At 33.6% G+C, this 13,596-nt stretch overlaps 1 protein-coding gene and 1 pseudogene across 9 annotated transcripts in view; both read left to right on the forward strand.

The window, feature by feature from the left end:
- The window catches only part of ZNF638 (zinc finger protein 638), an 81,559-nt gene that overhangs the window by 44,735 nt on the left and 23,228 nt on the right, over nucleotides 1–13,596 (forward strand). For 5 of the 9 annotated variants that reach the window (XM_077842844.1, XM_077842842.1, XM_077842839.1 and 2 more), the window contains 9 exons: nucleotides 1,746–1,796; nucleotides 4,003–4,071; nucleotides 5,803–5,889; nucleotides 6,188–6,256; nucleotides 6,635–6,675; nucleotides 8,728–8,859; nucleotides 10,698–10,826; nucleotides 12,419–12,460; nucleotides 13,068–13,202. In XM_077842844.1, coding sequence (XP_077698970.1) covers nucleotides 1,746–1,796; nucleotides 4,003–4,071; nucleotides 5,803–5,889; nucleotides 6,188–6,256; nucleotides 6,635–6,675; nucleotides 8,728–8,859; nucleotides 10,698–10,826; nucleotides 12,419–12,460; nucleotides 13,068–13,202 — 755 coding nt within the window. The remainder of the gene's footprint in view (nucleotides 1–1,745; nucleotides 1,797–4,002; nucleotides 4,072–5,802; nucleotides 5,890–6,187; nucleotides 6,257–6,634; nucleotides 6,676–8,727; nucleotides 8,860–10,697; nucleotides 10,827–12,418; nucleotides 12,461–13,067; nucleotides 13,203–13,596) is intronic. The other 4 variants (XM_077842835.1, XM_077842836.1, XM_077842840.1 and 1 more) reach the window with 4 other exon arrangements.
- On the forward strand, nucleotides 4,563–5,695 carry LOC144281361 (dynein regulatory complex protein 8 pseudogene; annotated as a pseudogene).

The following is a 13,596-nucleotide window of genomic DNA, read 5'->3' on the forward strand; positions in this document are numbered from 1 at the left end:
CATAATTATGCAAAATATTACCATTGGGGGATATCGGGTGAAGGGATGGGATTTCTCCCTATTATTTCTTACAACTCCTTGTGAATTTACAGTTATCTCAAAATAAAAAGATAAATGTTTTGAAATGCTGATAAAGTTGTCATAATAAAACTATGGAGCAGTTTCACGTAACAAAAATTATGTTAATTCTGTGAAATAACATAAATATTGTCCTAAAACTAATAACCACCAGTCAGTGCAAGTCAGGAGCATAAAAATTGGAAAGTATGATTCATTATTATTTGCAAATGTGTGTGTATGATGGAACACCCAAGAGAGTCTAGTGAAGTGCTTGCTAATTAGCCACCTTAATTTTCTAAATTAATATAGGGTTTCAGTTGCTTTTTTATGTAGAAAGAATAACCATACATGTATTCTAATAAAATATTCCATTTACAGTAATAAAAAGGGTAAAAGCTATGAAAAAAAATTTAAATATTACTGAAAGACATAAAATGCTATGTGAGAAAACAGCTCACTCTTTGATAGAAAGCTCACCATTATGTGTCTCCTTTTTAAAAAAGATTTATTTATTTATTTGTTTGTTTGTTTATGAAAGCAAGTTTGCATAAGCCGAGGGGAGAGGCAGGCTCCCCTGCTTAACTGCCCCAGTATGCCTTTTTTTTTTCTTATATTAGATAAATGTTACGAATCCAATAAAAATCCCAGTAAGATGTTTTAAATTCACAGTAAGTTGACAAAAATAATAAGATTTTTAAACTAAATAAGTTGATTATAAAGCTTAAACATACAAAATTAACATAGGAAAATTCTGCAAAGGAAGACTAATTAGGACTAACAGTAACAGATACTAAAATTACATAGGTAAAGATTCCCAATGGTTTTATGTATTTGCACAAATAGACAAAAAGATTAGTAGAGCAGAGAGATTCCAGAGGTAGTTCCTAGAACAATGCAACATCAGTAAATCATGGTAATATTTTAAATTAGCAAGGAAAAGATCAATTATTCATTGAATTGACTAGTCCCTTTGTAAAAGGAAAAAAGTACTTTAATGGCAAAGTAAATCACAGATGGATCGTGATACATAAGGTGGTAAATAAAAGTACTGAAAGAAAATGTGGCGAGTTTTTTTGTTTTCAATTTCAGAGTGAAGACATCCTATCAGGAGGATATTTGATTTCATAAACATTTTTACATGCATATTTTGCATAACTGTTTTTAAAAAATTGTTACCTATGTGATACAGATGAGTTTTCTTAATATATAAAGTCCTCAAATAAGAAAAACCTCAACAACTGAAAAGATAATAAATTGACAAATATTAAGAAAACAGATGTCGAAGATAGTGTGTAATTAAGCATGTGAAAATCAAAAAAAAAAAAAGAAAAAAAGAAAATCAATGCAACTTTACTCCTAATTAAAGAAATAACTCATACCAGTTTCCATTTCAGATTAGAGTGATTAATAACTTGACTTATCTACTATGTGTGGAAATGGGAAGCCCCACTCTCCTGTCTATTGATGGGAATATCAATTGATAGAGTTTTCATGCAGGACAATTTAATATTGTTAAATTTCAAATATTTTCTTTTGTCTCAGCAACTACATGTCTCAGAATTTACTTAGGCAGTTCCATAACCATACAAAGACAAGTATAAGGATGTTTTTTTTCAGTCATTGCTGGGTTAGCTCTTTCCTAATGATATGTTTGTAATGTGTCATTAATGTATTTTTCTTTTTAGCCAAAACTGGACAAGCCAAGACATCCGGAGCCAAACTCAGTAAGTCTTCAGGTATGCTTTTTTATTGGAATTCTAGACATACTAGTTAACTTTAAATTACTTAAAAAGTATTAAGCAGGAATCTTGGATTTCATGTGACAAAATATGTGCTGAGTGTACACGAAATGTTTTAAATTTATAGCCATTTAGAAGTTCGGAGAAAGGAGATTTAGTAAACAATGCTCTTTCTTTGTAGTTACTATCAAAATAAGATAATTAAGTGGGAAACAATTTCTCATGATGTGTATCAGAGATAATTCCCTTCTTCTTTATTCAGGTCTCTGTTTACTTTCTTTTATAAAATAGTTCAGATAACACATAGCAAAACTATATTTTCAGTTGTTACAGACTTTAGTGGGGGTTATTTTATGTGTGGTTTTTTTGTTTAAGTAGTTTTCATGTCAAGCGTGGGCCAAGTGTCAGGCTTGAACTCACAACCTCTGAGATCAAGACCTGAGCTGAGATCAAGAGTCAGATGCCTAACCAGCTGAGCCACCCAGGCACCCCTCATGGGTTTCAAAGTAGTGATTTTTTTTCTCTTTCCTCTAGCATTATTTTTTCTACTTCTCATTTATGCTAAATGCTAGTTAGTTTAGGGTCATCTTTTTTTTTTTTTTTTTTTTTTTTTAAGATTTTATTTATTTATTCATGAGAGACACACAGAGAGAGAGGCAGAGACAGGCAGAGGGAGAAGCAGGCTCCTTGCAGGGAGCCTGATGCAGGACTCGATCCCAAGTCTCCAGGATCAGGCCCTGGGCTGAAGGCAGTGCTAAACTGCTGAGCCACCCGGTCTGCCCAGGGTCATCTTTTTGAGTGGCTAGAGATCAGTGTATTAAATTACATTCTCTATAATGGTAGAAAGAGAACAGCTTTGCGTTGGTAAATAACCATTGTTAGTGGCAAATCCAGAACTTTTGTATAGTGGTTTCTTCAAAGCAGTAAACCTGAGAGGGTCAGGGAAAGCTAGGAATCTTGTTTTGAGGATGTATTTATTTAGTCAGCAGTATTTAGTACTTACTTTTATAGTACATTTATGGGAATTCTGGTGGAGATTTGCTGATAATGGCTGTTAAAGCTGCTTAGCCACCCCTTACCTGTTGGATATTATTTCTATGTATTATTTCCTAAAGTTCTTATACACAGCTAGAAGTAGTAACGTGAATTGACTTGTAATAAGGGATAGTGAAAGAAATGCTTAAGGGCTCTTTGAGGCTCAGTGTGACACAAGCAGTATGAAAATTTAGGATTGACTAAGAAATAGCTGGTTAGGTGATACTCTGTAAGGATTGGTATTAATCTTTTTGAGCAGAGGTTAGGGTCTATCTTTGGATATAAAGGGTGGATTTATAAATATTTCAGTTGATTTTTGTGCATGTCACTAGTTTTGTGTGATAATTTTTCAAAAGCACAATCATGTTCTTACAAGGGTCCTCTTAAATAATTATAGCAATTGCCACCCTTGTTTACAAATGGGCAAATGTGCACAGAAACTTACTCATGCCACAAGACTTCACAATTTAATTTGGAATTCAGTTGCTCTACTGACTTCTGATTCTGGGCTTTTTCCTCATAATGCAGCTTTACTAGTTGTTAATGAATCCTAATTTTCAGAGCTAAACCTTATGTTGCTCTCTGAATAGAAAGGGATTTTGCTCTCTGGTGATCTCAGTGACACTTGGATGGTCACGGTCTTTATACATTATCTTTGAATATAAGTAAGAGTAACAAATGTGTATGTACAAAGAAGAGTCAAAGCAATTTAAATAGTTCTGTTCACATAGAGCCCACTAGGAATCAGTCAAAGCAGGCTTTATGTGGCCTAACCATAATGAAAGTGTTCTTGAAGGCTATCCAATCAACTGGGAGCAAAGGAATCTTGGGCTGGGGAACCCTAATTTTAAAAGCATTATTGGACTGTTCTTATATCCTTGCAGTTAGTAATTTTGCTTCTTGGTTGATTCACTCATTCAGAGATTTAACTAGCCTGAATGCTATTTTTAAGTACCCCACTGGGGAGGTGAATTCTTACTTTACTGATACTTTTTATCCTGAGGAAATTGTCATCATTGCTAGATTTAGAGAATGACCTGTGCCCAAGGATGATAGCATTTTGTTTTGATAAAATGTAGTCTGTCACTCATTCTCTATGAGGTTCCTTGAGGGGGATTGTTGATACTAGCTAAATAAGCCAATTTTGACTACAGCTTTTGTGATTTAGGGAAATCAGCGGGTTCTGTAAAATCTGTGGTAACAGTAGCTGCTAAAGGTAAAGCTTCAGTCAAAACAGGTAAGACTTTGGGAAGGAAAGGATTTATTAAGTTTGTACTTAATACTGCCTTGAAGAATATAATAGCCATAATAATTGAAAACAAGTTTTAAATTCATAAAATTTGTAGTATCTAATAACTACAAGTAAGAAGTAGATATTTCTTTGATTTTTAAAACCTGACACTTAATGGGACTTCTATATTTTAGTACATTGGTCTTTGACAGTGTGTGCCATTGCAGATACATTTTGATGGAGGAGACCTTATTGACAACTGTATAATTACAGACTGCTCTGTTGCTTCCCCCTACAAATACTTACTTTCCTCCATTTTTAGAACTGTCACTCCTTGCTACCTTCCCCAGCTTGTAAATTTTTATTTGTTACTCCAAAAAATGTTTTTTTCCGTGTTAAAACAGTGTTTCCTCCTTAAAGAAAGAAATGTAACATGTTGAAACTAACATCTGTTTATATATAGGCTAATTTTAAAGAGCCGTTGTAGGAATTATAAAATGTTTTTTGAGTAATTATAATATGCTTCTGCTATGTGGAGAATAAACCTGTGGCCCGTTAATGGTCATCAACAATAATTGTGTCTCATTTTAAATTTACTTACTTACTTACTTAACTTAATTAATTAATTAATTTATTTATTTATTTATGATAGAGTGTGTGTGCGCATGAGCAGGAGGCAGAGGGAGAAATAGGCTCCCTGCATAGCAGGGAGCCCTATGAGGGGCTTGATCCTCAGGGTCCTGGGATCATGATCTGGGCCAAAGGCATATAACCTGACTGAGCCACCCAGAGGCCCTTTAAATTTACTTTTAATCTTACTGGTAAATAGATATAAGTGGAAATGATAAATATATGGAAAAGAACTGGGGCATCTCCCGGGCGACGGCCCCACAACAAGATGGCGGACGATAAAGGGAAGGCACAGAGTTAGTGGTAGCAGAATTTCACAAAAAAATCAAAGATGCTTTTGAAGTGTTTGACCATGAGGCGAATAATACAGTGGATGTGAGAGAGATCAGAACAATTATCAGGTCACTAGGGTGCTGCCCAAGCGAAGGAGAGCTGCATGACCTGATCGTAGAGATAGAGGAGGAAGAACCCACTGGATACATTCGATTTGAAAAATTTCTTCCAGTGATGACCAAAGTACTACTAGAAAAAAGGTACAGACCAATTCCAGAAGATATCCTTCTTCGATCATTTGAGGTGTTAGATCCATCCAAACGTGGATTTCTAACTAAGGAAGAATTGATCAAGTATATGACCGAAGAAGGTGAGCCTTTTTCTCAGGAAGAAATGGAAGAAATGTTGTCCGCTGCAATTGACCCAGAATCGAATTCCATTCGTTACAAGGACTACATAGCCATGATGGTGGTAGATGACGGCTAGGTGCCCTGAGGACTTAATTTCTCATTGAAAGGATGACTGTAAAGATGGCCTGTCTTTGTTAATTTTACATCTTATAATTCCTACACATGCTAATTAATACCTGGTGACAACTATTTCAAGATACTTTGTTTTTTTAAAGATGAACACAAATTTATTTGGTATGTCTAGACTTATAGAATGACAAATGACTAATTATTTTAAAGCCAATTCTTTAAAACATTTTAACATTAAAAAAAAAGAACTGCTTTTATAATAAAGTTGGACTATATTACTTATATATATTAGTATGAGACACACTAAATGATTGAACAGATCCCTAGAATAATCATTCACTTCTACTTTTAAAAGCAAAATCTAGTGGAAAGAAGTCTCTAGAAGTCAAAAAGGCTGGCATTGTCAAAAACAAAGACACCAGTAAACCGGTGATTGTACCAGGTAAGCTTTAAATGCTTTCGTTAAGCGCTTTCTTTAGATCTTCTTGGTGTACATTTTAAGGTTTATTTGGAAATTGTTGCTTTAAAATCTTCAAAGGGATTGTTTTGTTGATTTTCAAAGCAACTCCTATGTTTTTTTTTTTTTCAAAGCAACTCTTATATTAGCTTTGACTTAATTCAGGTCAGTCTAGGGAGACTTATAGTGACAAAATAAACTAATTTAAGTTCCTGTTTAGAGTCATTAGTTTAATTATATTAGTGTGTTCTTCTAGACTATTAAAGCAGACTATTTCATGCAGAAAACTCTGAAATAAAGACCAGTATGGAAATCAAAGCCACTGAAAATAATGTTAAAGAAACTGTTTCAGGTAGGTCAAAATTTTTTTATTTTGTTTCATCTTTAAAGATAGAAAATTAAATTTTAAGAAAATAAGGTATTTAATTATGTATCATATATACATATTTTTTAAAATATCAGGCTCATACCTAAGTGAAATTTAAAATATTATGATTCAGATCTTCACTCTATCTCTTGATTATTCTGAAATTTAGCTCTTAGAAGGAATAAAATGAAGCATTATTTAAAAGCCAGTGTTACTTCTGTAGCTATTTCATTCTTAAATTTCTAGTATTTTGTCAGTTGTGTACATTTTCATGCAGCTACTATTTAATCCATTGTGGGAAAAGTGGGATCTTGATAAATCAAATACATCTGCATGAATTCTTACCTTATTTTGTATCTTAAGAAGCTGCTGTGGAGGCTACAGAAAATGAACCAGTTAACAAGGTCAGTTTTTACATTTTACTTATTTAAAAGCTTAGGAAATTTTGACACAATATATTTTTATTGTAAACCTACTAAAAATTGTACAGGATTTGGCATGGTGAAAAGTCTGTCATTTGTAACTTTATTTTTTAAGTGTTATTACTTCACCTTAAGGTTTTTTTTTTTTTTAATTTTTATTTATTTATGATAGTCACACAGAGAGAGAGAGAGAGAGAGAGAGAGAGAGGCAGGCAGAGACACAGGCAGAGGGAGAAGCAGGCTCCATGCACCGGGAGCCCGATGTGGGATTCGATCCAGGGTCTCCAGGATCATGCCCTGAGCCAAAGGCAGGCGCTAAACCGCTGCGCCACCCAGGGATCCCGGTTTTTTGTTTTTTAAATGGGCTATGGGGGCTGAGGGAAAGTAAGCAGGCTCCAAGGTGGATCTCAGGACCCTGAGATCATCCTGAGCCTAAATCTGGAGTCAGAAGCTTAACCAATCAAGCTATCCAGGCACCCTTGTCATATATGACTTTTTAGATAGGATTTGAGTTGCAGAGTAAGTCATAAATGTTTAAGTGCAGATTATCAATAAATGTACATGTTTTTGAGGTTTACCTTTTACAGAGAAAGAAGTTTAGGCCAAATGGGTTTTGACTAGAAAGACAGGTTGTCAAATTAGAACCAGTAGAATTTTGTGAAATCTGCTTTACTTTTTTCTTAGAGGCAAATGGGAGATAAGTTAATATTTAGAATACCAGTTGTTCTGTGGGTTTTTAGAATAGGAAGTGGAATTTTAAGTTCAATTTGAAGGGCATGAAGCTCACATTGTTTTCCTGTGGTTACCTCTGGTCATTATGAATGTATTAGCATCTTGTTAATTTAGATTTTACTGGTTAAGATCTTGAGATCATTCACATGCTAAACAGTTTTTGACTGGTAGATTCATTCTTCAAGAGTAACTAGTATGTCTTAACTATTTTGTTTTAGGAAGAATATTTTAAAGCATAAATAGATTGCCTTAAAGGACTTCAAAAGTAACCATTTATTGGGATCCCTGGGTGGCGCAGCGGTTTGGTGCCTGCCTTTGGCCCAGGGCGCGATCCTGGAGACCCGGGATCAAATCCCACGTTGGGCTCCTGGTGCATGGAGCCTGGTTCTCCCTCTGCCTGTGTCTCTGCCTCTCTCTCTCTCTGTGTGACTATCATAAATAAATTAAAAAAAAAAAAAAGTAACTATTTATGAACACAATTGACATGCTAGTTAAAAATCATTCTCAACTGATTTATGAAAATTATAACTTCCTTCTCCTCCGCCCCAGCCTTTTTTTCCAAAAGAAAAGTGACAAGTCCAGTTTAGTATACCTTTGGGGATTTTCTCAAAATCCAGTAAAGGAAAAATTGGCATTGATGGAATCATCCTAAAGAATTGATCTGAGAGAAGGCAGAAATGAAAGTATTTACTTTGTAATGGGGATTAGGTTGTAGGGAAAGGTTCCTAAGGGAAACTTTAATTTTGCTTGAAAGATTATTTCATTCAGCAAGATAAAAGGATATGCTTTGTTTTGGAGCTTGGGGATGTTAGCATCACATGACACAGAAATGGCAGCCAGTACATGAAGGAGTTGTTGTCAGAGACAAACTGGTGTTTTTAAACTTGTATTTTTGTTTACTTTTATTATCTTATTATTTTTACTTTCTCTTAAGATTTTATTTAAGTAATCTCTGTACCCAGTTGTGGGGCTTGAACTCACACCCCAAGATCAAAACTCACATGCTCCCTGACTGAATCAGCCAGGTGCCCCTTAAACTTGTATTTTTAAGCAGTGGTTGAAAAAGAGAACTAAAAACTCTAAGTGACAGATGGTATGACTGAAATTATGCTATGTACTCAGAGAGAGGAAATTTGCATTTTGTTTTGTTTTTGAGGTTCAGACCAGCCTTCTTAATTGGTAAGATTTAGTATTAAATGCAGTTTAAATACTATTATACCATGATCTGCAGCATAAATTTAAATAAGTATAAAGTAAGCAGTTAAAGAAATTTGAATGTCAACTCTTAAATTTGTTTTGAAGGAAACAGAGGAAATGTGTGTGGTACTTATTTCTAATTTGCCTAATAAAGGATATTCTATAGAAGAAGTTTACAACCTAGTAAAACCATTTGGTGGTTTAAAGGATATTTTGATTTTATCATCTCATAAAAAGGTAAGCGTTGATAATAGCTGTTCATATGTCTGAAGCACATTTTGAAATACATTAAGTTCACAAAACTAAAAAGAAAGGGTTTAAAAGAAGCACCTCAAAAAATTAAGCCATTCATGCTAAGGGATTTTTTTAAATATAAAATAGATATCCCGTATTTAGTGTTATCCTAAATGATTTGACATAGTTTTAATCATGGGGAGGATGGCGCACTAAATGTGTCAAAATTTTGCTCAAAATTTTAGTCTAAAGGAAATGTTTTATATCTTTACTATGTTAATGATACAAAGTTTTATAACAACTTATATTTATAGCACTTTTTTACTAATATTCCTGCTGTTTCACCGATTGCACACAAATGGGAAATAACCATTCTCAAACAAAGATGTCATCAGTAGTACTTAGAATAACCTAGGTTATCTATGTGTTTAAAATTTTCAGTAATAAGTACATACTACTTGTCATTTTAAAACAAAATGTATAATTCATAATAAACAACCTGTGAAAGATACAGGGAGTGAGATTTCAGGAAAGTGTAAATAATGGAAATGCCACTCAGGTGGCTTAGTAGTAGTGTTCTTATATTAGGAGTTGGTCACTAGAGAAGAGATCTTTGAGAGTAGGATATATGTGTTTGATGGCAGTCAGAGCCGGTGTGCTTAAGAAAACAGTAGAAGAGAGTGAACACAAGTGAGTTATATGTAGTTTCACATAATATTAAAAGTAAATTATTTGAGTGGTTGTACAACTTTATAAATTACTAAAAACCAATGAATTCTACACCTTTATAGGTGAACTTTATGATATGTAAATTATATTTCATTAAAGCTGTTTCTATTTAGAGACAAGAATAAAAGGAATGAGTTTTTTAATAGAATAATTTTTTTATGTGACAGTACATTGAAATACAGGGAAATTGTGGGAATCTGTAAATGAATAATTCAGATTCATACTTTGTATCATATACCAAAGTATAAGAAGATACATTAAATATAAAATCCAAATTGAGAAAGTGTATTGTATTATCTGCCCAGTTTTGATTAGAGTAGAATTATTAACTATTTGGAGACTTAGTTTTTAAGATATTAAGTAGAAAAACACCAGATTCAGTCATATAAAGATTTGTGAAACAAAATTAACATAAGCAAGATATAAATTAAAAATTTAAATTATATTTGTAAAAGAAAGATTCATTATGCTGTAAAATATTAAAAGTTCAATAAATAAATTGGCAAATGACACAAATAGATAATTCCTTTAAAAAAGAATTACAACTATGAAGAAATATATATGAAAGATATATACCTCAATATCAGACATAGAGAAGAATGTTCAACCTATTTATTTACTCAGGGATGAAAACTAAAACTGAAATGCATGGAACTATAATTTTATAATTAGGAAAACAAAATTAAAAATAACTTGGTAATCATTACACATTTCTTTGGTTCTTTCAATTTTCTTATTTTTCATATTTTACTAATCATTAAATTTAGTTACTTAAATATTTATTAAATGTCTACTGTATGTTAAATACTGCTCTAGGTACTAAGGATATAGGGATGAATAAGATAAATACAATTTTTCCTTAATGTCATTTACTGGAATGTCCCGTCTTGTTTCTCTCTTTAGTATTGCCTAATGAGTTCATTCATTATTTCTTCCTTATGGTTGTAATACTCTGAGTCTGTTGGCCTCACTTCGGAGGAATGCATTTTTTTATCTTAATATTTACTAAGTTACTCAATTTACTTGTCTCTTAAGAATTAAATCTTTTCAAGAAAAAGTAACTTAAATTTAAGACATTTATTTTTCTTGTCTTATAATTTCTATTTTCAAAGGTATTTATGGAAATTAATAGAAAATCTGCAGAATCTATGGTAAAATTTTATACCTGCTTCCCAATATCAATGGATGGAAATCAACTCTCAATAAGTATGGTTCCTGAAAACATGAATATAAAAGATGAGGTAACTAATAGACTTGGTATCATTTTTACTAGAAAATTATAAAATTTTTAAATCGGATTTATTGTGGTCACTTATGCTTTCTAGGTTGTGTCTTCAGGTTACATGTTTTCTCTGAGACGTTGAGGAAGTTTCTTCCTGTCCCTTCACAGTCTCCCATCCCAGTGTTTGAGATTTACTTCCTTATTGAAGGAATCTAACCTCTCATGTATGTCAGAGTGGGAAAAAAGTTGAAAACTGTTGTCTGTAAATAACTCTATTCTTATTTTACTCCTGTTATCTGTCCTTCAAACTAGAACTCCAGATGTTACTTTAATTTTTCTCTAATTTCTCACAACCAATCACTAGGTCTTGTATTTTTAAATCATAAATATTTCTGTAATTCATTCCCTCTATATCCCATCCATCATTGCTTCGTTTCTTGAAACTCCAACTAAAGTAGTTCTTTATGTCTCTTGCCTTTAGTTTTGTCTCCCTTAAAACCTTTCTCCATGGGATCCCTGGGTGGCGCAGCGGTTTGGCACCTGCCTTTGGCTCAGGGCGCGATCCTGGAGACCCGGGATCGAATCCCACGTTGGGCTCCCGGTGCATGGAGCCTGCTTCTCCCTCTGCCTGTGTCTCTGCCTCTTTCTCTCTCTCTCTCTCTCTCTCTCTCTCTGTGACTATCATAAATAAATAAAAATTAAAAAAAAAAAAACAAAAACCTTTCTCCATGAAGTAATGAGACTGACATAAAATTTAAATCTGTTCAAAGTCAGTCGACTTAGGAACCCTTCATTGTTTCTTTGTGGCATACAAACATTTATTATCAACTGCTAAGAAGTATGAAGCGGAATTATTAGACTCTCTAGAGGAAGGTGGAAATGCATGTTATTTGAGAAAGCCTTCCATGGAGAATCACTCTGATGTAATTGGTGGAATTGTTTTATGTATGTCATTGTTGAAAAGAAAAAAAACTTAAGAACCAGACTCTCCTAAGATAAAGTTCCTTTCCTATACAGGTAAACCATCCATTAGCTAGCCTTTCCCAGGCTTTGACATTTTTATCTCATGTCACTCAGCCTTCTTTATAATCAACAGCACTAAATAACTGTACATTAAATATTCTGTACTGTTGTGTTTTTTTTTTTTTTTACTAGCCGACATTTCTGTTCTTCCTCATTCTCTGTTTTGCTCAGTTAACTTTTTGTTTTATAGTTTGAATCCTCTTATTGTCTGCCAAATTAAATCTCTTATTCCCTGTATGTGAATTTGAATGTCTTCCCCTGACACCACTTTATTAAACTTGAATTCGCTTAGGGGAATAGGAAGAATTAATGGGACTTGAAGGGTGCCTGGGTAGCTCAGTCAGTTAAATGTCTGTCTTCAACTCAGGTCATGATCTCAGGGTCCTGGGATCAAGCCCTGTGTTGGGCTCTCTGCTCAGTGGGGAGTCTGCTTCTCCATCACCCTCTACCTCTTCCCCCCTGCTCATGCTCTGTCTCTCTCTCAAATAAATAATGCTTATTCATATAGGTTATTTTATTATAAATCTTGACTAAGCATATGAATGAGGAAGACTTAATCTTCACTTTCCCTCTATTTTGCCTTTGTAGGAAGCTATATTTACAACCTTGATTAAAGAAAATGATCCAGAGGTAAGTTTTGCATTTGATAAGTTAAATGCCTTTGTACACTTGTTTAAATGATGGAAACATTGGTTATTCACCTGTTACAAGTCTACTGATTTTAAAATATTTAGGTAATGATGAGGGCATGTGATTGAATGAGCACTGGGTATTATAGACACCTTATCAATCACTGAACTCTACCTCTGAAACTAATGTTGTAATTAACACTATATGTTAATTAGAATTTAAATTTAAAAAATACTGAGGTGATGAAAGTATCAGATGGATCTCCTCTTGGTAAAAATAAGAAATAAAGGGTCATGGTACTCCTTACTATGAAATATTTTCTAGATACTGGAGCCATATTAAGTAGCTTAAGTACATATTAAATGTTTTGTGTAAATATTATGTTGATAGAAGAAAGATTAAACCTCTTGTTTTTAGTATATTGTTCCATCGATTACTCAAATCTAAAACTAAAATCTCACTGTCTTCACTCACATTTTCTTATTCCTGGGAGAGGATATCATCTGATCTCTGAGAAATTAAATTATTATTAATGTATGTTTTGTAGTTTGATACTTCAGCTCTCTTTTTCTATGCCGTCTCTTTAAAAAAAAAAAAAAACCTACAGGCGAATATAGATAAAATTTACAATCGATTTGTACATCTTGATAACTTACCAGAAGATGGACTTCAGTGTGTGCTTTGTGTTGGACTTCAGTTTGGAAAAGTGGATCACCATGTATTCATGAGTAATAAAAACAAGGTAATGGGTCCTTCCTATTTTAGCTGTGTTCTGTAGAGAATATATGACTGAGGGTTTGTAACTTTTAATCCATCTTGAAAACTGAAGCACCCATCAACATCATTCCTTAACTATGATAGATTGGCATATTTTCTCCTGGGCTGTAATAAGGAAGAGATTATGACTTTCTCCTCAGAACTCCTAGTATTTTGTTTTTGTTTTAAGATGTATTTATTTTTAGAGAGAGTAAGCAAGAGCAGTGAGAGGAGCAGAGGGAGAGGGAGAATCTCAAGCAGACTCCCTGCCAAGTGGGAATCCTGACATAAAGCTTGATCCCATGACCCTGAGATCATGATCTGAGCCAAAATCAAATCAGACACTCAACCAGCTGAGCCACACAGGCACCCTAAAAGTC

The sequence above is a fragment of the Canis aureus genome, chromosome 12, assembly GCF_053574225.1.
Source record: "Canis aureus isolate CA01 chromosome 12, VMU_Caureus_v.1.0, whole genome shotgun sequence".
NCBI classification, from domain to species: domain Eukaryota; kingdom Metazoa; phylum Chordata; class Mammalia; order Carnivora; family Canidae; genus Canis; species Canis aureus.